This window comes from Acartia tonsa, chromosome 1, assembly GCF_053477335.1.
Source record: "Acartia tonsa isolate MP-2025a chromosome 1, ASM5347733v1, whole genome shotgun sequence".
NCBI lineage: Eukaryota > Metazoa > Arthropoda > Copepoda > Calanoida > Acartiidae > Acartia > Acartia tonsa.
In genome coordinates this window covers 7,073,689-7,098,451 of record NC_137260.1, presented here as the reverse complement: position 1 = coordinate 7,098,451, position 24,763 = coordinate 7,073,689, and the positions used below count along the sequence as shown (strand labels likewise).

Sequence of the window (24,763 nt, the reverse complement as noted above, 5' to 3'; positions counted from 1 at the left end):
ATCATGATAGTCTTGTTTAGGCTGGTAGCATGGAGGAGGCCATGCAGTTGTTGAACCAAGGAACTCAGCTGAGGACAACAGAATCAACTTGTAATAATCAAGCCTCTTCAAGGAATTCTAACCATTAATTTCAAATTTAATATCTTTCTTTTAATAATAGTAGCGACTGCGACCCTAGCATCTGTGCCCCTTCTGAGTTTTCGGGGGGTAGGTGATTAGCAGAAAAATAGCCTAAAACCCTCCCAGGACCTATGTAAAGCTTTCCTAAAATGGAGAACCCAATCGCTTTAGTAGTTATATATATCTTAAGCTAAAATAAAAAAAAACTTAATTTATCTCCTTTTGTAGAATACTAGCGGCTGCGTCCCTACAGGTCACTTAAGAAAGAATATTTCAATTTTAGTTTTAAAAAGAAAAACAAATATATTTCCAGTTGCGATTTATCTTGTATTTACTTTCTCTTAAAATAGTTATAAACCTTCCCTGGACTTACAAAAAGCTTCACTGATAAGGAGAACCACTTAGCGAGATCTGAAGCTATTGACAAACTAACATCCTGATATTAGTGATTTTGATCAGCAAGCAATTTAAAAATGTCTTTAAAAGGTCAATGAGTTATTTTTAAATTTCTCTTATTCAAAAATGCACTTTCTCAATTAAAAAATTTCTGTCTCTTCACTTCTGCAATCTACCTAAAGAAAAGTTAATTGAGGTTTTAATATCTTAACTAATGGTTAAACTGTAAAGGTCTCATGCTGTATTTACCCTGACCATAATATCAGAGGCTAGCCCCGAGGAAATAAACAAAGTTTTGCAAGACGCACAATCAGGTTTGATATGATGAATATGAAATATTGGTTTACCTTTAAAGTTTTGTCCTACTAGAATGTTCAAGTTGCGTGGAAAATTTTTTTTACGAATCAAGCAATTTTTTGGAATTGTACACAAGAAAAAAAAATTTGTACACTCTAAAACAATATTGTTGAGGAATAAGTATAATGCTCCATCCCAGCCCCACTATCAAAAACTAAAATTTTATATGGGGAAGGGGGGATCTTAAATCTTCATGCACATTTATTTCATACAAAGCTACCTATGTAAGGCAGAATTTTTGTGGTTGTAAATTGAAAAAAAAAAAACATTAATTCTTCTATTAATCTCGGGGCTTTTGTTAGCTTTTAATAGGCCTCAATTAGTATTAGAATAATGGTTTGCTTAACATTTTTTTAAAAGACCCTGTATTTTTAGAAAAGGACGACAAAGAAAATGAAGATGAAACAGTGACTACAAGTATCCTTGAAAGTGGGACACCTGTCAACAAGAGTTGTAACCTGGATGGTACAGCTGGCAACCTGGAGGACAGAACTATTAACAGGAAGCTGAACCTTGTGGATCTGGCAGGTTCTGAGGCTGTTGGCAGTATGGATGCTATCCAGGGGATTAGAACTCAGGGTATTAGCATCAACAAAGGTAATCCTTTTGATGTAACAGGATGTCTGTCTGTCTATTTATGTTTTGTATGTCCGTAAAGATCTCATAAACCGTTCCATAATTTTCAGTGAAGGTTTTGAGCTATTGGGCGTGAGACTTGCGACACTAACAAGAACCACCCAAAAAATCAGCCCCGCCCCCATTTAAAAAAAATATAAATAAATGTGTGGGGTGTGTGACTCTTAAAACCTCTTGCAGCAAAGAATCGCTATTATTGTTTTCTTATTAAGGTCTGCTGAGCCTGGGTAACGTGGTTCGAGCCCTGGCTGAAAGAAAAGCCCATATTCCTTACCGTGACTCAGTGCTGACCAAAGTGTTGAAGGAATCCCTGGCTGTCACCTCGCATATCTCCATGATTGCCTGTATAAGTCCTGCCAGGTACATTTATTACCTACTACTTAATTGGGGTGGGATTCTCCTTTGATTTCATGTTATCACCAAAGGGCATTATTCAGATCATTTGCCTTGTGTTTAATATGTTTAAATAAAAAAGAAAAATCTGTAATGCAACCAACCATTATGCCTTAAAGACATACAAACAAACTCTCGATAAAGTAAAGCACTGAAGTTAAAAACACAGCTAATAGTACAAACAAATTTTATTCAAATCGCTAGTGCAGAAAACAATTAAATTAAGAAAGTCGGGGTTTTAATCACACATAAATGAAAATCTAAATGTATTCATTGTTACGACATATTTAAATTTATTTTTTACTCATTTCTTAAAAATTCACTGTCTTTAAATATATTTCGGCGAACATCCTGTTCAGTCTACTGCAGCGTAGCTAGATATTGGAGGTTCGTTTGTCTGTCTGGATTGGTCAGCTTCGCTTGTATAACTATTGTCATCTTTATCTAAGAAAGTATCTCACCTACTGGGGGATTATCATAATCATTACAAACAAATAGCCTTAAACCTCTCTTGGGCAAAACACTTTTTTTTAAATTGTGAAAATAATTACAAAATAGTCTATAACAAACACAGTTTTACTGTACATTTATATAATTGAACATAAAAACAAATAATATTTGAAACATAATTAAACTGTAGTTATTTAAATAGAATAATCAATTAGAAAACAAATGATTTTATCAAAACAATTAAATGTTTTTATTTAGTTACCATCATTTATTAAGAAAATTAATTTTAGCAGCATTTGACTGTACACATTCGTTTGAAAACTTTATAGGAACTATTATTAAATCTTGATTATTATTTATTTTAGCAGTGTCCAAATCTTTCAACCAATATTTTTAATCTTCAGAAGGGATGATTTTGTAAATAAAATTTTCGTCCAGTGTCTTATCCCTTAAGATCCCTGGGTTTTTCTTATGGACTTTTTTATTTAGGTCTGACTTATATGAGACCCTGAACACGCTGAGGTTCGCCAACCGCGCCAAAGAATTAGTCTCCAAGCCAGTTCCCGCGTTTATGCTGCCCCAAGGGGGCTCCACATCAAAGAAAATGCGGGTTGATGACGTGACAACCCCCCGGCCAAGATTTAATCATACGATTCACACCCCAACACCTTCTAAAACTAAGGTAAAGACTTTGTATTATAGTGTCGCTGTTGCCCTATAATCAGGGATTGTCATAACGTCCAACCATCCGCCGCTTATATAAAATATTTTCCAGTACAACTTCAAAAACCGATTAATATCCGGTAGATTAGAACCGGATCTCAGCTATACTGAAAAATCATGTATAGCGTCATATTGCAGACAGTTTACCTTCGGCCCCTCGGGTTTAACAAAACTGGTTTCAATCTTATATTTTTTAATATTAATATCTGCGTAAAGCTATCTACGATACGATGCGATAAATTCACTCCTACAAAGATTTTTCTTCTCTTAGGGAAACATTTAATTTTAATAGGACTAGCGGTTGCACCTCTAGCATACACTGAATTTAAAGAGGTTGAAAGGGGGCATAAAAATAGCCATTTGTCCGCTATCTATAATACAAAGTAGAACGATGTCTGTCTGTTTGTGTGTTTGTTTGTCTGTTTGTTTGTTTGTAGCGAAGGATCTCGCTAACCGCTGAACCGATCGGGTAGCTTCTCAAAGGTCCCGGGAAGGTTTGTAATTATTTTCTTGGGGGGTGGGACACCTCCAACCCCCCAAAAATGAAAAGTACCCCCCCCCAAAAAAAAAAAAAAAAAAAATTTTCTTTTTAAAACTAAAATTAAAATAGTGGGGTCGACTAACCCACCCCCAAAAAAAAAATTTAACCCCCCCCCCCTCAAATTTTTTTTTTTTAACTAAAGTACAAAAAATTGGTTTGATCAAACCTCTTGGGGCAAAGCCCCTAGAGGCTAGGGGCGAAGCCGCTATTACGTCCATAATACAGTAGTTAATAGAATCTTAAGCTTTGGACAAAAATAAACTATTCCACTTGATTTCCTCTATCTCCCCCCCCCCCCTTTTATATTTCAATGATAATTGGACTGATATTAGCCGTTTTCTAGATCTTTACTGACTCTAATTTAGTTTGTATTATTGTCAGTAAGGAATGGGGACAATGGGATTTTTATTACATTAATCCCCAAAGTTTTATTATAACGTTTTCTTATTGGTTGGCTAACAACTTTTGGGGCTATTTATTCTATTATTGAATTTTGATTGGCTGATTCATTAAGTTGAGTGTTCAAACGTATTAACCACTAATTATTATCTACAGAAAATGTGATTGTGTGCATCATCATTGGTGGTGAAACACATAAGTTTATCAGCCATTAGTAATTGAGTATTGTCCAGTTTTGATTAGTTGTGGGTCTAACAACCGTCACAACGTTCATAAACATTACGTGTCTTACACGTGGTGCAACGTGTAACTGCATATACGTTTGGTTTTTGTGGGGTCATACATTAGAAAGAATATGTCTTATTCTGAACAAAGTTATCAATTTTGTAGAAATATATTAATATGTGATCATTAAGATACATAGAGATACCATAGGAAAGCCTATTTCTGCACCTTTGGATTAAAACACACTTATTCTTATTGCAACATAAATGAAAAATTAGAACCATCTAGCGGCAAAAATTTGAACTACATATAATATTAATATTTTTTCCTGTATAATTATTAGAAAATATAACTAAGTACATAAGGTTTTTTTAAAAGTAATATTTATGTTTCTAAAAATCTTGAAAATACTTGGTTCAAATTGTGCTTTTAGGGTAAGCATTGTACATATCTTTTAGGCTATATTCTGAAAACATATGATTGTAGAATTAAGATTAGTTCTTACACCAAAATTTGTGGGAATTATTTTTTGGGGGCGATGTCTGTCTGCCCCAAAAAAGTTATAAGGGCCTATAAGAAGTTTCACTCTAAAGGAGAACCATATCAGTTCCACTCTTAGCAAGATATAAGCTACAGACAGACAGACATATGTCCCATTACTTTTATTTAATTTTTTTTCCTTTTTATACATTTTACTTTTTATTTAGAAGCATAATCCTGCTGGGTATAAGCGTCAGTTGAACCTGACCGCCCCAGAGAAGAGATTTCCAGCCGGCGTGACCTCCACGATGTCCAGGTATCCAGCCAACATGACTTCTGCCATGTCCAAGATGATGGAGGAAGAGCCGGAATCCCCCACCTTGTCAAATATTTCAGGTAAAACTTTTGTAATTAGTGATGACAATCCGTCGAATTTATGGGCCGGATTCGGATTCCGGATTCTTAAAAGAATCCGTCAAAAAAGTGGCGGATTCCGGATTCGGATTCCGGATTCTAGCAGTATTTAAAAGGCTTTTTAAAAAAAAATAAATGAAGCATGAAAAGCTGTGAAATGAAAATAAATACTTACAAAAAACGCAACTTTGGATGCTAGCTACCATTATACCTGTAGTTAAGAAACAATAAAATACTTTTTAGGTATATGTCTGCCACATTTTAAATAAGTTTTGTCTGAAAAAAAACTCTTATTTGTATTTGTATTTGTAATTTTAGCCTACAAATTAAGAATCCGGAATCCGCTATTAAAAAACGGATTCCGGATCCGGATTCAAAATTTGCCCAAAAATTGGGCGGATTCTGGATCCCGGATCCGGATTGCCATCTCTAGTTTTAATGGATCTATTACTTGAATGTTACACCAGATTTTCATGTTCTCTAATAAAGTGAAATTCGCAGCGGGCTAAAAAACGATCTTTCATCCATCCCCTTTACCCCATCCCCTCCCCTCCCCCTGGATGAACAAAATGAGTTCCATGATAGCAACTTAACTATGATCTTGTAAGGAGTTTTAAATAAAACTCTTAATATGAACGATTTTAAATAGTAATAGTCCCTTACCTCAAATCAGTGGCGTGCTTATTATTTGCTAGAAGGGTGCGTGGTTATATGACACCACCCTTAAACTAAAATCTAGTTGGGAGTAAAACAGACAACAAGGGCCGGGTTGTAATTTTATTGTTCATCTTTTTACAAAATCAACATTATCAAAAGTCAAAAAAGCTGGTAAGTTGATGTGGCATCCTGCCTTCATCATTCAAGTTTATACATTTCTATCCCTGTCCACATTCCTCTACTTCTCCAACCGAGCCAGACCTACACTGATAACCGCCACCATGTCCCATCCTGTTGTATCCAGGAGTTAGTTGATTTATGTAGGCCTTTGTGTGAACATCTCACCACTTGCTTGCATTCGGTAGACTGTAAACCTATATGTCTAGGTTGTCGACAGTCTTAGCTCCTTATCCATTTGTGCACGTGGTTTCTGTCCTGTACAGAAACGAGACGTCAAAGCTTTTCATTGATATAATATTAATCTATATCTAATAAATAAACATCCTATTGATTTGCCTATTCTGCCAGTTATATGTATAATAAATCTTGTATTTTTTTATGAAATACCTGTGTTAAATTACTGATATATTATTGCGTCGAAACTACTCTATACTCGTATTCCGGTCTGTCCGTACATCCCCTCATACGTCATTTTGGCGCAGTCCTGTCTACCACTCATTTTTGAGGGGGGAAGGTAAAGGTAATTATTAACGTACAGACAAAGCCAAATTGTTAAGTAGCTTCGATTGCAAAGTGAAATAAATATTTTCCGAATAGATAAACTAAGTTTATTCACGGAAACAGTTTACAGTAACAATTTGTTACAGAATATTGCTAATAATTATTTCGTGGCAAACTGCCAAATAAAGATAAAAAGGAACCCGCCTTTTTTCACACTAGTATTAGTTTCACATATTCTCATATTTTCTCCCTAAACAGGAAGAAAAGGAATACTCCCAAGTTCTTAAAAAAGTTCGTGGTAGACAAACAGTGTTAACGAACACTACAGCTCCATCACTATGACCGGTAATTCGGAAGCCAAAAAGGGGGATGGTGATAAAACTAAAACTCTGCCTCCTCCGCCTCCTCCGGACGCCACTAATAACACTCAGCCTCAGCCAGACCCACTTTCCCCTGAAAAAATTAAAGAATTTATACGGGAAACGCTAAACGTTTCTCTAAACAAATATTCGGCACATTATAGAGATATGATAAAACAAGAATCCGATATTATGAAGCTTGAAATGGAAATGAAATGGGCAGGGTTTAAGGAAACGGAAGCACACCGCAGATTATTAGCCGATACCGATATCATAGATCTAAAACGTAGAGTATCAAAACTCCCAGCGGACGGAAATTTAGGCCCATTGTTTGCGGAAAAAACGTTAAATGAAAGCCTCAACATGACCCATTTTAACGCCATAGGTGACGATTCAATTAATGCCACTTTTTATGACCGATTATCGTCCAACAAAAGGTAAGCATGACCGAATGGGTCGCCAAGGATAGAATTACAGCCCCAGGTTGTATGGCTTATTCAATTGTAGGCTTTGTAGGTCCAGCAGATAATGACAATTGGATGAATGTAAGGGAAACTTCCCTAACAGAATATGAAAAAACTTTATTAGAAAAGTTTCCCTTTATCCCTGATAGGATTAAGTCGTTAGAGCCTCTCCGTAGGTCTGCACCCAATGTAGCACCAAGACCCTCTACAAGAAGCACACCCGGGACGGCAGCAACCAGTGTTGCCGACGATGATTTTATTAAAGAATGCTTTATTAAGGGACAAAAGTGGGATTCCGATTTTGCGAGGGACGCCCCTAAGTGGGACGGCAGAGCCGATTTTGACAATTTCTTCGCTAATTTATGGAGGGTTGCAAAAACATACAGAATCTGTGACCCAATCCTTTTCAAGGATATTTTATACCAGCGAATCTATGACTCTAGAGGGGAACGACTAGGGGATTTAATTACACCTGAGAGAAATCAGGCTTTATCTGATGATCAGAAGGCTGGTCACTCCTTTCTCGGAACCGGAAGTAGCCTTGCAGTACTTCTATAACCTAAAACAGGAGACTAATCAACCCCTTGACACCTTCTTTGAAAATAAACTTAAGGTATTCTAACTCATGAACCCTGGCATAATACCCAAAAAGAAGTGGAAAGAATTTTATCTTAACGTTAGCAAAAATCTTTTGTACTCAAACCTTGCCATGGATATGGCAAATTATGTCGAAAGTATGCAATTTTTGGACGACTACAACGCTTACCTAAACAAACTTATTACCCTCAGACAGAGATACGTTAACTGGGACGGGTCTGGTCACATTAGCAAGGAAAATCTCTCGGCTTGCTATTCCCAAGCCATGGAAATGTTCCTACCCAAAAATTCTGCGGAAACGAAAAAACAACCCATAATCAGCATTATTGAAGATAATACCCCCACTAACACGGCAGTGTATAAGGAAAACTTATCCGATGAACCTGATGAGGTTCCTTCTTGGGTAGATCATGAGGATGACCCTATCGCTTGGGATCAAATCAAGTGCGTCATAGGAGCCTTTAATGGGAGAAGTAAAAATATTAAATGTTGGCATTGTAATATCCCTGGTCACGTAGTACAGAGTTGTAACAAAAAGAAGGCTGGAGAGCCCCCGCATCCCGATTCCCGCTTTGGGAAAACACAAAATAAATTTACCCCACCTAGAAAAGCTTCGGGTAATAGCAATAGAATACCTGAACAGTATGCGCGTAAAACCATCAACCAGACGGACCAGGAGGTCAGCGATGAATCTGAAATAGAAAAACAGATGCAAGCGCTTGTTAAAAATCATGTCCATTATATGTAAAAAGGAATGGGTATAAACCTTGCGATATTAATTGTCCCTATCCTAGAAATATAAAATTAGCTGAATGAGTTTCATATTTTGATACAAAAAGATAAACAAAATATCCCATGTCAAGCTTAGCTTGCAAATTCCTTAATATTAAATATCCCTTACCAGGCAATGTTTTGGCGCGGGAAAATAAAACAAATTATTATTATTAAAGTGTTCACGAAGCTGGGAAAAAGTTGATATATGTCACTGATTAATGTTTTTTAAGAGTACTTTTTTGAGAATTAAGTCTTAAATACTTCCCATTTAAAAATAAATCAAACTTTAAAAAAACGAATTTATTCCCTTGAAAACATCGTTGTATTTTGAGTTTTATTATACATATCTTGAAACCTATCAAAATCGACAAATAACAATCTTTTTGTTGAAGTTTACTTGCAAATTTAGAGTAAAATAAATTCTTTTGTTACATACATATTAAACTAACCAAAAAAGTTTGTAATTTCTTTTTACGGGGAGATTAAATGATATTTACCGAAAATCGAAAAGATATTACCAAATATGGGTATAAGGTCAGCTGATTTATAGTTGTCGATTGTGTAACATAGCACCCTCATCCTATCTCAATATTTACTACTTGCTAAAAAAGCTTCAACATACTGCAGAGCTAAAAATACGATTAGGCCCCCACATAATTGGGGGATTTTACTATAGATTGAGAAAGATTTTAGCTATTATGGTTTTTTTATTTTGGGGTAAAATTCTTGCTTAGATTATATTTGATTAATTAACTAAAATCTATAAAAGATATTTAAAAGAAACAATCTTTGAAACATGAATTAATTTGCTATAAGCGTTTTCTGAGTACAGCACAGCCAGGTTAAATCAAATACACACACACACAAACATACATAGGACTCCACAGAACTTGATTGTTTAATACTTCAAAACATGGAATAAGATAAAGAGACAACACAAATTATATTCTTTTAATATTAATCTGTTATTCATGGATGTACATTAATTAAAGCAAGGCTTTTATCTTAATCCTAAACACAATGTAAAGATGGTTCCTGAGGTAATAAATCAAGTCAGTTACCAATAAACCTATACAAAAATTGAAATAAAATAACATGTTTTTTCAGTTATGGGAATAAAATTATTTACTTTTTATAGCTATTGAAATTTTCCCGTACTGGTCCAAACTTACAACTTAAAATACACTGAAGGGACTGCGACTTTTACAATATTTAGTAATGTTTGGTTTCTATACTTCAACTTAACAAAATCCGTTGGTACCATTTGTACCACAAAAGATAAGGAGGGGGACGGAGAATGGAAAAGGGAAACATGAATGCCCAAGGTAAGTGAATGAGTGTGTGTGTGTGTATAATGACAGATATATAATTAAATTCGACACATTACAAGATTATTTTACGATGATAAAATGCTTTTTTTTATGTAAATACTATAGAAAGACTGCTATATTTTATGCTGAATATGAGCAGCAAATGATATTTGTTTATTCTATTTAAACATTTTAATTCTTAAATATCATGCTTTCTACAGATTTAATCAATTTTTCTTTTGTCACTATACCTGCATAAACAAAGCGGTATTTGGTTAATGATTTTTTAAAATAAACCAAACTTTTTCATTACATTTTAGAGAAAGTTCAAAGATAAATATTAAAAGAGATATATTACAAAAATATTTTCTAAGTATCAATTTTTTTGTTTTTATCTGCAAGCGAAGAAATAACTTATTTTCTCTTAGTTTAATTGATGCTCAGATTTTAACATTATTTTCATGTGGAAACACTCTCCGCATTTTAAACTGATTTTTTTCTAACTTAACTGAACTTTTAAGGCATAATTCTTTGAAAATTATTTAAAATATAAAAAAAGGTAAACGAAAATGCATTTTGAAAAATTAAATTCGCGATCACTTTAAATATGACTAAGCAATGCATAAAATAAATTCCTTCCCCTTTTTTCTCTGTTCCACCTTAGCCGAGACAGGAAACTGGGGGAAAGAGGGATGTAACCTGGGGAGCATTTCACATGCATTTAAAACTTTCCATCCATTTTGGAAAATTAATAGTCTTAATAAAGAAGCCAACAAGTGAATACTTATTAACTAATTAGTAAATTTTCTTTAGTTTTAATATCGCATGGTACTATTTAATATGTAAATATCATATGTTTGTATGTGTATACTACAAGGATCTAAAACATTTTAGTTCAATTTTTAATCGCTAGGGGAACTTAAGCGAATTGTATGTACATAAGCAATGATTTTTGAGATAAAATTTCAGTATCAATCTGATCTGAGAGTTGTAACAATTCGCTTTTGATCCCTGATTCTTTGTGGCTGAAATATTTCAGCAATAATGTATAATAACGGATTCATATGGGTTAATATTATTGTATTTTGCATAGTGACAATAATAGAACTATATCTAATTTATTATGTATCCGAAAGATGTCGCCTCGAATGCTCTCGCGGTCCATATAGATAAATAATAGCCAATACATAGGGAAAGAAAAGAGGGGGGGGGTCTACTGCAAATCTGTATAAATACGAATGAATATTCAGATTTAAATCAGTTTATGGAAAGGCCTTCAGCAAGCTCTTCTTCTCTGATTTTTTGAGCTGCATTCAAGCAGCATTTAAACATTAAAAACTTAATTACTTAACACGTAATTAATAAACCTTAAACATTTTGGTTAAATTATTTTCCGCTAGGATTACTAGCAGAATAAAAAAAGCAGTTACCACAAACCACTTCTTATTTTTGAGGCTGGCTTCAGCACTAATTATATTTAAAACAGCAAATATATATATATATATATATATATATATATATATATATATATATATTCTACCCCATAGGTAGAAAAACTTATTCAAATTTAGTATAAATACTAAAAAAATCAGAAAATAAATCAGTCAGGGTAAATCCTCTCAAGTGTGTTCGACGTATCTTAATTATTTTGAGCTGTAACACAGCGCTAATATTATATCATTTAAAATTGTGATTCAAATACTAACCTAATTAAATCATAAATCTGTATAAATACAGATAGAAATCAAAAAGTAAATCAGTCAGTTTTAAATCTCTTGTTAGTAACAAGTTGAACATTTATTTTTTAAGCTACTTTGTAGCATTTCAACCATTCAAACTTAGTTCAATTTTATTCCGATAGGTTTCTATACTAATCATCCCACATTGTAGTATATATAAAGGAAAACCAGTATCAAAAGTTAATAGTTTCTTTAGAACTTTCAACATTCTTATGCTTATTTAAGAAATTTCTTGAGCTAGATAGTAGCGCTGATAAAACTTAATGAAACCCAGAAAGCTATATAAAATAATTTTAACAATTAATCATATTGTTAAAACATTGCATGATTTAAAAAGATTTGACACACAATTATACCTGGAACATAGGAAGTCCCTGTCTGAGGATTATCATTGTTTAATCGCAGGGATTGGGATCTTGGAAAATATGCATCTTAGGTCCTGCCTAAAAATATAATTAAAATTCATAATGCCCATCTGTGCAAAATTAAAATTTTTAACCCCACGGGGGGGGAATTCCTGCAACACGCTCTCGTGGATACAGGAAATAATTTTAGGTCCCTTATTTCTAAAGAAATCTTAGATGATAATAAAATCACATTTACCCCTGCCAATCTTAGCGCCCTGTCTGTAGATTTAAAACCAGTAAATATCGTAGGACACGTACATTTAAAGTTCAGTTTTAATGGATCAGATAAATTATTTGAGGAAACATTTTACATCCCTGAAACAACGTCTAAAATTATAAATTTAGGCTACGAATTCCTCAAAATTAACCGTATTAATTTGCTCTTAGATAAGTTTTCATTTGAGCTCCCCACTGGAGAGCAAATTCCAATAGAAAATTCAACAATTAACATAGTTGAAGAAAGTAAAAACATACCCTTAATCCCCACAAATAATGTTCAAACAGAACAAAATTCCCTTATCCCGGGAATAAATTGGAGTAACAAGGGGGGTACTGGGACATTAAAGCAAAATAAAACATGCGTAAAACTAGCAAAGAAAACAACATTTTTACCAGGGGGAAATACAGCGGTAATAACAATACCTACCCGCCGAAAAAAACGGGAAGCTGTATATATCTCCAAATAATTCTAAAATGACAAGCCATAACGGCTTGATGCTCATGGAGGGTATCTACAATGTAAATGAAAAAGGGGAATGTTGGGTAAATTTTGTTAATCTAGCAGGGAAAAATATTACCTTGCTGCAGAATGTCAAAGTTGGATATTGTTTCGAATTCGAACCAGATCCCCAGAATTCCTGTAATAAAGATATTAATCAAATAAATGAATTATCAGGAACTACACTTCTTAAAAGAATTAAATTCATTAAAGAAAAATTAGACTTAGAAAATAGTGACTTAATTAAAAACAACCCAGGGATGAAAGAAAAGGTAATAAAATTATGCCTTGATCATTTTGATATATTTTCAATCGATGATGCCGATATCGGTAATTGCGACCTCTTGCAGTATAAAATAGACTTAATCCCTGGAGCCAAACCTACTAAGGCCAGAAACATTCAATTAAATCCGTTGTATGAAACCAAATTAAAGGAGCAAATAGAAAATTGGTTAAGGGGGGGCGTCATTGAGGAGGGCTACAGCGAGTGGTCCTCCCCAATCTTTGCTGTGAAGAAAAAACCAACGGATGGGGGGGAAGGCAAACTTAGGTTTGTAATAGATTTTCGTGCGCTTAATAGTGTGACGCGAAAAATTAACTGGCCCCTTCCCTTAATTTCTAGTAACCTAGAAAAACTAGGCACAGGCAATGTATTTAGTACTCTTGATTTGACTAGCGCTTTCCATGCGCTAGCCATTTCTGAGGAAAGTAAACATTTAACTGCGTTCACAGCCCTGAATCGGCAGTATCTATTCAAGAAACTGCCGTTCGGACTGTGTAACGCACCATCAGTGTTCTGCCACCTGATGGACAGAGTCCTTACCCTTATCCCTGGCTTGTACGAATTCATTATTTCTTACCTTGATGATCTTATTATATTTTCGAAGAATGTTGCTGAACATTTGAACCATCTCAGAAAGCTCTTTGGAGTCCTAAAAATAGCAAAGCTTAAGTTAAATCTAGCCAAATGTAAATTTTTTACATCCGAATGTACATATTTAGGTCACATAGTCAGTTCCCAAGGACTTAAAATGAACCCTGCAAACTTAGAACAAATTAAAAATTGGAGCAGGCCCAGGACAGGCAAGGAACTCCAGCGTTTCCTGGGCTTCTCCAATTATTATAGGGCTTATTTCCCATCCTATGCGAAAAATTCTTGTACTCTTGACAAACACAGAGACGACAAAATTATCTAATGTACCGATTCCTTATTAAAAGATTGGGAAAATTTTATAAATATGTTTTCGAATTCTATAAGTAAAGGTTATCCCCAGTGGGATAATCCAAACCCCTTTATTGTAGATGTTGATTTTTCAACGAGTTATTTCGCTGAAATTCTCAGCCAAAAACAAGGGGGTGAAGAAAGAATTATTGGGATTTGTTCCAAAAAATGTAACGGGGCAGAGAAAAATTATCCAAGTTATAAAGGCGAGTTAGCATGCTTAGTATTTGTTCTTAAAACCTTCCTCCATTACTTAAGGTTTAGAAATTTCATTGTCCGAACAGATTCGATTTCCTTAGTTCATTACAAAAAATGGCAAAAAGGAACAATAAATGGGGTAACTTTGCGTTGGATATTCTTTATCCAAAGTTTCGACTTTACAGTAATTCATAGGAAGGGGAGGGAGCACTGCAATGCTGACAATTTGTCTAGAGGGCAATTTTTATGCAAAGAACATAAGGAAACCGATTGCAAAAAATGCACTAGTCCATTTACCTTGGATCCGTATGAACAGGATTGTCCCTATCAAGACCAGATCTTTGAGTTACATGCGGCATCTGAAGTCAGTGTGCACACTGTCTGGCAATCTGAAACACAAAAAGATCAAATATTATCTGACATTCGCAGGTGGATATTCGAAAAAAAGCAGTTGTCAAATTTTGAGAGAGCAGAACTAACCGGCCGGAAAGAGGTCCTTTTTAAATTAATGGAACATTTATATGTTATGGAGGGACTTCTGATATTTAGACAACCTCTCAGCAATGGAACGTTTATTGAAAGACCCGTCGTACCCATTGGATTATACAATAAAGTTTTCGAATTAGCACATAATAACATTGTAGGCCACAAGGGGGTGAATGAAACAATCCGCAAAATAAATAAAGATTTTTCCTTATAGGAATCAATAAATTTGTAGAATCACGCATCAAAAACTGTATTACTTGTCTAAGAAAAATAGGACAGGTACCTAAACACAAACAACCCATTACCCATTCAGCCATTAGTCACGAGATTTTTGGCCAAGTATCGGTAGACCTTATCGGTCCCCTAACTCCTAACTATTTCCAAGGACAACATGTCCGCTACATATTTATCCTAGTGGACTTATTCTCTAGGTACATAATCGCTCATCCTATCAAAGACGCTACCGTGGAAAGCACGGTAAAAGTAATTCTCGAACAGGTGGTACCCACCTACGGCTTATTTAGGTCACTAAGGAGTGACAGGGGAACAAATTTCACCGGGAAAGTCTTTAGAAAAGTTATGGATGAATTAGGTATTGAAACTAAACTTATCCCTCCAAGAAACCCTAATAGTAACCCATGTGAAAGGCATAACCAAAGCATTTATGCAGGATTAAGATCTGATGACCGATTCGAAAGTAAAGACTGGGCAAGAAAACTAGCTTTGACAACTTTTGTAATTAACGCAAGTACGTCTAGAAGGACGGGGTATACGCCATATTACCTTATGTTCGGCAGACAACCAACTCTAAATCTCGATTTCTTCTCACCAATCCTGCAGAACAGGCAGGATATTGATTGCAGATCTTACTTAGACTACCTAAAAAATTTGGAAGAAATTATTGCACAAGTTTCAAAAAAATCTAAAATCTATTTAGATTTTCAAAATAAATCAAGAAAGGCTTCGTCCCCTATTTTCGTTAACGATGTATGTTTTGCCTTCTTTAATCTAGTCAAGGTAGGGATTAGCAAAAAATTACAATCTTTCTATGGGGGTCCTTTTATTATAACCAAGAAATTCTCAGAGGCACTTTTTGAACTCAGCCCCTTTGGGTCAAATCCAATTAAGACTAACCAAGTTGTTAGCCGGGATAAAATACGAAAAATAGACTCTAAAGTAGAATTATTGGGGGAAACACTTTCTTTTAACGTCTTTCCTATTGAAGAAATTGTCCCGTCTGAGGAAATAACCTTGACAATAGATAATACGGGACTAACCGAAATCAACGATAATAAAGGCATAGAAAATGATGATTTTACATACCTAGACAACGATAACGATGAATTTATCGAGGAAAACCCTGAACCTAATCAGGATGTACCCCAGGGGGAGGTGGATTGTGAAGGGGGTGGGGAAATAGTGGAAAAAAACTCACCATTTGAATCACAGCCCAAAAACTGGGAACCGCCGGGTACAGATCGGTCATCCGGTCCTAACATCCAGGCTGAAAATAGTTTCTTAGAAGAAACTGTCCCATCCGAGGCATCATTCTTTGCGCAGCGACCCAAACAATCCAGCCCTGAAAAAGTCATTAATGTTAATAAACAAAGCATAATACCTAAATATATATTAGAAGAAGAAAGAAAGACTAGGTCACAAGGGGGGGATAACCGCATACACATCCAAATTGGACTACATAACCCAATTAGAAGGAAAAAATAAATGTATATAAAATGAAATTGACAACTGTATATAGCTTTATACTTTAATACTATTATTTATGTATATAGATATAATAATAAAAATAAAAATATATTGAAAACTAACGGATTAACATATTTCAGAGAAAACACCAGGCATAAAAATAGAACTAAAATGCAGCATCATTTGGCAAAAGCACCAGGAGCTCGAGGTAATTTTATTTTGGGATTCATGGGGCTTTTTATTATTTTGGCAAAATCAAATGCGTCCGAAGTAATACAAATAGATGCGACCCAATGCATAGCAAACGAAAACCCGCGTCTGAAAATCTCTGAATGCGCTGCTTTTCTTAATATTACTAATACCAAACAAAAACGATTTCACCTGCTTCAAAAGGTTGAAAGAAAAATTATACCTGGAATCCGTTGTCACCTCCGAACCAGTACACATTACTGGTACTGTGGCAGGTATAGTCATGTCCACTTCGCGGCTCCAGCGCTGGTGGAGATACCGAGTCTTGTATCTTATGAAGACTGCCACGACATGTCCAATACTAAAATATTAAATCCGCCTCAGTGTATGAACACCAAATGTCATACACGCATTTTATTGGAAACGGAACGCTTTCTTACCCCAACGACCTCCTTAACGGCGTCGACCCCGCCTGCGAGGGACACGGCGTATTCGTTAATGGCATTTTTATCCCTGGGACATTTGAGGAAAAACAAATAGGGGTCCAGGCTGAACCTGTCGAATTATTACAAACAAATGCGGGCTGTTACCTGGGTAGTCATTGGGTGGGGAACAATTGCTTAGACCACAATCTTAGATTGGGTTACGACCGCATTATCTCGGAAGATAAATCTGATAACTCACAAAAATTCACTTCTCCTTGGCGAACGGTAGACATCTTTAATATTTGAAGGAGAACAGGGTGACCAAAAATATCTAGTGATCGATCCCCAAATTACGCTAGCACTAGAACTCAAAGATAGAATGCATTTCAAAAATTTAATCCCCGAATTATCCTATTACAAAACAAATATTGATAATCTAATGGTATGGTTCACAAATTCTGTGAAACCGTATTTTCCACTTTTAAACGCTAAGGAAAAAGACGACATGCTACCATTAGAGATTTTTTATTCTTACCAACAATATAGTAAATTAATTGTCCCAGAAAATCGCTGCTTACAGAACCATTTTCTGTCTAAAAGTAGTATTCAGGCCCATCGCAAAAAATTAGTCAGGGCACTCGGCGAGTTGGACCTAGTAATACAGTGCGATAACCTTAAAATCAATGTTTCTGTGGGAGAAAATTTACCCTGTTTTGTAGATCATTTTTCGGTTTCGATTAATAATAAGACTATGGGGGTGTCACCGTTTTCCCGTAGATTGGTCAACACCACCCACCTAACACCAACCAAATGCTCCAAAAATCCCATCTTCCTACATTTGTACCAAGGAAAATTTATTGGGAATCAAGGACAGGGAATGCAAATATTAAATGCAAACCAATATCTTATGGATAGACCAATTAGCCTATTTCTTTACCATTCTTGGCAAGGCCTAGAAAAAACTAATTTCTCAGAAAGCGCCGAGGAATTATACCTCAGTCAGTTGGCCGCGGATTCTAATAATTTTGAAGTAAAAATTACAGACTCTTGGTTCATTCAAACGTATCATAAAGTGGTCGACTTCTTATCTAGCACTTGGTACCATATGGTGTTAGTAGTGGCAGCCATCCTTACAGGGATATGGTCGTTACTATGCATCGCTTTTATCATCTATATATTAGCCTGCACCAAGATTCACGGGTACAAAGAAGGGGGTACGAGTGAAACACACGAATTACGGGATTTTACAAATAATGGGGAAAACTAATTTCCCCAATACGGACGATCATGAATCAGACATATATATACCTATAAGGTTGCCGTCCCTAAAGGTCGTCTTTGTAAAAATATTTCCTTATTCGGTATAAGGAATTAAAGATCTTTAATTTTAAGTTTTTTTATTATTATTTTAGGATATCCCAGGCGAAATTTTCAAAGAGGATTTCACCACTCCCATGGCGCTGGCCACCCTTCATACCGTCGTGGGTATGAAGAGGCTCCCTTCTACCCAGAAGAGGACTATTATTATGACGACAATCAGGGCTATCCTCAGGGCCAGGACGATGCCTACTATGAGCCTGATGAAAACAGGTACCCCATCCAGCCTCGAGTAAAGCCGCAACGTAACCCCGAGAACCTTACTGACCTTTAATGTGTCAGCCGCGCTATACACGTCTATCGTGTCGCTGGCAAAGCCGTTCCCCCGGGGCTCCTTGAGCAGCAGGAAAACTTGCGGCAGGCTAAAAAGTTAGAAGCCAATGAATATTCCGATAAAGCCAGACCTGGGGTCAGGCCTTTAATGGAACAAAATATGATACCTAGGGGAGGGGAACCGCAGAAAAATCGGGTGGAATCGCCACCAAAACGTAATATCTCACCTGAATTAGAGGTAGTTGCCGTAAAGCTAGCCCCAAAAGCTGTGGAAAAAACGACCGCCAACACCAACAGGCAGCGGCGGCCCAGCAGCCAAGAAGGCTAAGGTGGAAATTCGTCCGCCTCCATTACCCCCTAAAACGAAAGAAACATTAGCAGAAAATAAAAATGAACCTAAAGCTTTTTGGGTGACTGCTGAGGAATGGAAACAAGTCCTATCCTCCACCGTAAAAGAAGCTATGGAGGAAGCCCTCCTCCCTTTCCAGAGAAGTCTGGAATCTAAAATCGCTAGCCACTCCTCATCCATGGAGAAAGCACACATACACAATGGCAAACGTCTCATTGAAATTTCCGCCGAATTATTGCGGAACCGCAAAACATTGCGCGAAAAAATTCGCACCGTCTCAGAAGTGTCGACCGTCGAATTAAAAGCGCGCATGTGCTCTGTTATAGAGTCCACTAGTAGACTGTTAGACCAAAATTCTGACAGAGTTATTAAATATATTAATACTCGATGTAATATTGTAAATGTACCTGCTGGGCAGAATTCGGCTAACATAGCACCTCTTCCCGCCGAGAGCGCACCACAACCTGATGATGATGGCGCGGATTTGATCTCCCATTATGGGTCAGAATATTCTGACGAATACAGACCAACCAACAGGCAAGGCAACCCTGTGGTCCTTGATCCTGTAGAAGGCGAGACCAGTGACCAAGAGTTGGATGCTCAAATTAGTGAGCTCTTCCCATCTGGGATCGATCTGCCAGCTAATTCACAGGCTGCTGCCGTCCCTGAGGGCCCAGTGGCTCAGGCTCCTTGCGAAGGCATCCAGGCTCTTCAGAATGCAGTTGGAGCTCCAGGGGCTCCAGAAGCTCCTACTCCCTCGGAGCCTAATCCTGTCGACATCGTGTGCAAGGCTATGGCCGAAATTGAGGAACCTGCGACCACAACAGCCACCCGCAGAAGCCGACGCGCCGGTCAATTGTGAGTGAACATTTATTGTTCACTCAAGAGGAGGCAAGTGTGGCATCCTGCCTTCATCATTCAAGTTTATACATTTCTATCCCTGTCCACATTCCTCTACTTCTCCAACCGAGCCAGACCTACACTGATAACCGCCACCATGTCCCATCCTGTTGTATCCAGGAGTTAGTTGATTTATGTAGGCCTTTGTGTGAACATCTCACCACTTGCTTGCATTCGGTAGACTGTAAACCTATATGTCTAGGTTGTCGACAGTCTTAGCTCCTTATCCATTTGTGCACGTGGTTTCTGTCCTGTACAGAAACGAGACGTCAAAGCTTTTCATTGATATAATATTAATCTATATCTAATAAATAAACATCCTATTGATTTGCCTATTCTGCCAGTTATATGTATAATAAATCTTGTATTTTTTTATGAAATACCTGTGTTAAATTACTGATATATTATTGCGTCGAAGCTACTCTATACTCGTATTCCGGTCTGTCCGTACATCCCCTCATACGTCATTGACGTGTAACAATTTTTTTCACACCCTCTTTAATTTAAGGAGATTTAAATTATTATCGCCCCCTCCTCCCCTTGCTGCTTTATGGAGGTGTAGACCCTTATAATTTTGCCATGTTGTGGATAATGGTAATGTTAAAAACGAAATGTTTTTAATATGGTAATACTAATACTTAATAATTTACAAGATTAAAATTTGTACAATTTTAAAAATGTTTGTTTTAGGTATATCAATGATCAAGGGGCCGGAGGATGATATATCCATGATGAATCCACAAGAAGAATCTTTCATGCGCTCCGGACTAGGCGTTGTGGGGGGTGCAGGACAGTGCACCACCACCACCAGTGCAGAATCTTTCATGGCGCAGTGCCACGTGGCTGGGCTAGGCAGCATGGCGGGATTCTCTGGCATGGATGGGACACAGATGGAGAATAAGACTATTTTGAATATGACAGATTTGTCAGCTCTTATGAGTCCTATGATGAGACAAATGAGGGTAAGTCATATTATACATAGTTTCAACTTTTTTACCAATTTAGAATTATTGTTTAATGCTTTCACGTCATTTGTATGGCCCTTGGGACCTCCAAAATATTAGTCTCACGAAAATTTCTGTCCGCCCGTGAAAAAGATCAGGTAATTCGCAGGGATCTAAAGGGATAAGACAATGACTGATAAATTAATGTATAAAATGATGACACACTAAATTTCCCCTTTTGTAGGTTAAAAATAAGTGGTTGAAACATTTGAACACCCAACTTAAAGAATCAACCAATCAAATTCACTAAAGTTTCCAAAGTTTTTAAGCTAACGAAAAAGAAAATGTTAATATAAAACTATGGGGACTAGTATAATAAACATCCCATTGTCCCCCCCCCTCTCTCTCTCTCTCTCTCTCTCTCTCTCTCTCTCTCTCTCTCTCTCTCTCTCTCTCTCTCTCTCTCTCTCTCTCTCTCTCTTAGTTAAATAGTTTTAATGCTTAATTTCAAATTTATTTAGGAAACAATTGAGAAGAGTGTAAAAGAAGGAATAGCCCAATATCAACAGCAACAACAGAAATCCCAACCCCAAAATTCCAACAATCTAAAAACTCCGCCAAAATCTGACGACTCAACACCAACAAAAACAGCCAACATAACGCCGCCGCGCCGTGCCAAAAACACGCCACGAATGACAAGTTCACCCATCCGCCGTACGCCGCTAAGAAAGGCGGTATTGGCAGTGAGAGCAGAAGAAAATGCGGTTACGTCAAGGCCTTCTGGCGGCTGTATTGGAAAGTTGGATGAAAGAGATGAAATATTAAAGGATGTCACAAACAATGAAGAAACAGGTATTTTTACTTGAATTCATAACATTTTTAAATTTAGGGTTGGCAATCCGTCTAATTTTTGGACCGGATTCGGATTCTTGCAAGAATCCGCCAAATATAAAACGGATTCTCCGCGGATTCCAGATTTTTATTTTTTTTGACAGATTCCAGATTCTAGCAATATTTTAAAAGGCTTTTTAAAAAAAAATTAGGATTATATTATACCGGGTACTGGGAAGAATCTTAAGCTGCGTTTTTTCATATTTTCTTATCTCTCCACTTGGTGGTGTAGGTGGGAGAGATTGGGTGGGGGTGGGGGGTTGTGATCTTTGCCTTCAAAGAGGGGGGAGGGTGAAAGAAAAAAGATTAAACTACTATCTATTTAATAGTGGTTGGGGCAAATTAAACATAAAAATAAAATAATAGATGTAGAAGTAAAAAGTCATACCTTTAGTTTTTAACTTTTCAACCTATTAATTTTGTAATGCTTTTGTTTTGATCTCCAAAAAGTTTTAAATGCTAAATGTATTACCTATCTACTTGAACTTATTTATATTTATTTAGAAAAATCCAAAACTCCCCCTCAACAAAAATCCCATTCAACCGCAGAAACCATCCCAGAAATACCTGAGTATGATTCTCCAGCATCTACTGCGCGAAGTGCCAGTAATAAACCTGTGCAATCACTTCAGAATCCTTCGAACCTAAACCAATCTCCGACAATCGAAGAAATGGAACGAATGCTGGGAATCAATCCTGACAGCCCGCTGGGCGGCGGTTTGTTATTTTGCGGACCCCAGCAGCCGCCAGTTCCTGCCGGCGAGCGCAAGAAATCGCGGCGGTCAACACGACGAACATCTGTCTTTGGCTCTGAACTGGAACAGTCGCTGCAGTTTATCCGCAACACGGCTGCAGTAAAAAACCTGCGTGCCAGACGTATGTCCGACAGGCCGCAAAGAGCCGCAGCTCAAGGCATTTTCTACGGCTCTCCATCTGGTCGTGCTAAAAATGAGGATAACAAGGAAAATGATGTTTGTGACGTGCAAAGCAATAACTTGACAGCACAAGGAGGGGCGTCATCTATACAACACCCACTGCTCAATCAGAATGCATTTACAGGTTTGGCTTTAAAAATTAACTACATAATTACCTAGTATTTATGAACTTCATTCAGCTTTTAATTAAGCTATATCTACTAAAATTTTCATAGTTGTTACTCATATTAGTAAAACTGGGTTATTTAGGTAAGAAATAACTCACTTTTCACTTCCATAAAAATAAAACAGATTATATTTTTTCTTACTAAGATTCAGACAATGCAAGTACTGCGCTACCTCGATATTTCCCTTAAAGTGCCTGCCTGAATTCCTCCCCCCCCCCCTTTTATTTTTAAATAAATTGAAAATAAAGGGGGGGAGGGGTTCTTTACCCTACAAGGCACTTTGATCGAACCTACCTGCTATTTCTCAACATAATTGTTAATAATTATATATTTCTTATATTTTCTATCTGATATTCTAGTTGATCCTGAAAGACAGCGGGCCCACAATTCCAGCATCCTGACCTTGCTAAATACTGGCAACCTCAAGCTGTTGGGTCGCCTGCCCGCTATTGGTCCCAAGACAAGCATAATCATCCATGGGTACAGAACTGTCAATGGCGGAATTAAGTCTCTACAGGTAAGGACAAAGGGGTGGCTTCACTTTTAGACAAACGCACAAAATTTTGATTAAATAATTGACTTGTTATTTATTGGGAAAACAAAATTGCTGCAATCAAAGGCTATAGTTAAGTCTAATGAACAAAATTAAATGCTATTTTTAGTAGGTATACTTTAATTTATCTTTAATGTCCCTTTAACTCTTTGATTACTTTTCTTTCATTATTCTAGTAACACAAAGAAAAACATTAAAGATTTTATTTCATATAAAAGTAAGTCTGTCTTTCTGTAGCTTAAGATATCTCTATCTGCTGAACTGATATGGTTCTTCTTTATAGCATAGTTCTATTTTGGAGCTGGGTTCAAGAGAAATAGTCACCAGAAAATATACCCCTACCCAAAAAATCCTTTTTCTTTTCTTTTACATTGAAAGTGAATGGCTCGAGAAGGTCGATTCCAACCTTATTATACATTCCTTAAAAAATTGTTCATACATTTTTTCCCTAGGAGTTGGAAACTATTAACGGACTGGGACCAAGATTCTACAAGAAATTTTGTCAACAAAATCAAATTATTTTTATGGAGGAAGAGGAGAATTGAAAATAATCACATTGATTTTTTGTATGTATTTTTATTTTTTTTTGTAATCAAATATTTAATTTAATTGGTAATTAATAATAAGGCAAATTTTCGTGTGCTAGCAAATTTTGTAGTGACTCGGCTGCGATTATATTTCCGACGCTATTGGCCCTAATCGAAAGTCGACACAGAGTCTCCACCTCGTGGGTTGTTACATATTGCTCGTGCCCTCTCTTTTCTTGTACTTTATTTTTAGCATTAACATTAATAGATGTTTTTAATGGAAACTGTGAATTCGGAAAATCTTCTTTTCATTTTGTTTAGATAATGTATCTTTACATGTGTTATTCCTATCTTGGGCCATTTGATCAACACCTAGTGAAGCTTATTTCTTTTCTTTTTTCAACATTTTTGTAAACTTGATTTCTCTGTTTTTTAAAAGAATTATTCTATGACTTGAGCATTTTTAAAATTTATTCGAATTTTGTTTTTATAATTCCTCTAACTATTTGTTTCTAAACAATATAAAAGTAAGATACCTCCATTTCCCATAAGAGCAAATTGCCCCTGAAAAATTCACAAATAGTTTTCTTGAAAACTAAAATTGAGTGCTGACTATCCCCCCTTTCTTTATTACCCCCCAGAGGCCTCTAGGGGGTGTAGCCCCTAGATGTGTATATAAACAAGGAAAATTTGGATCATGGTTAAATTTTTGTGTATTTAAACTATATAAAAGACAATAAAGTATTAAAATAAGTTAATATGTTTGACTATTATTATTATTAT

At 36.3% G+C, this 24,763-nt stretch overlaps 3 protein-coding genes across 3 annotated transcripts in view; 2 read left to right on the top strand and 1 right to left on the bottom strand.

Moving 5' to 3' along the window:
* Positions 1-313, top strand: part of LOC145310994 (chromosome-associated kinesin KIF4A-like) — a 456,179-nt gene extending 455,866 nt beyond the window's left edge. Inside the window, exon 8 of the mRNA XM_080150506.1 lies at positions 21-313. Within this exon, the coding sequence (XP_080006632.1) occupies positions 21-128 (108 nt within the window). The 3' untranslated portion in view covers positions 129-313. The remainder of the gene's footprint in view (positions 1-20) is intronic.
* The window catches only part of LOC145322681 (uncharacterized), a 143,369-nt gene that overhangs the window by 58,671 nt on the left and 59,935 nt on the right, over positions 1-24,763 (bottom strand). The gene's annotated exons all lie outside the window — the stretch shown is intronic.
* Positions 270-24,717, top strand: LOC145322539 (uncharacterized). The gene is made up of 12 exons (XM_080164676.1): positions 270-290; positions 607-614; positions 748-830; positions 1,249-1,470; positions 1,722-1,869; positions 2,842-3,034; positions 4,948-5,116; positions 20,654-20,925; positions 21,429-21,759; positions 22,303-22,857; positions 23,260-23,417; positions 23,906-24,717. The coding sequence occupies exons 1-12, from the start codon at positions 270-272 to the stop codon at positions 23,996-23,998; spliced, it is 2,253 nt and encodes a 750-aa protein (XP_080020802.1). The 3' UTR covers positions 23,999-24,717.

Bases quoted from the DNA above. Each gene is read 5' to 3' on its own strand.
- LOC145322539 (XM_080164676.1), top strand. From the start codon at position 270: ATGGAGAACCCAATCGCTTTA. The intron at 831-1,248 runs GTTTGATATGAT...CTGTATTTTTAG, and splicing joins TTTGCAAGACGCACAATCAG to AAAAGGACGACAAAGAAAAT. The intron at 5,117-20,653 runs GTAAAACTTTTG...TGTTTGTTTTAG, and splicing joins CACCTTGTCAAATATTTCAG to GTATATCAATGATCAAGGGG.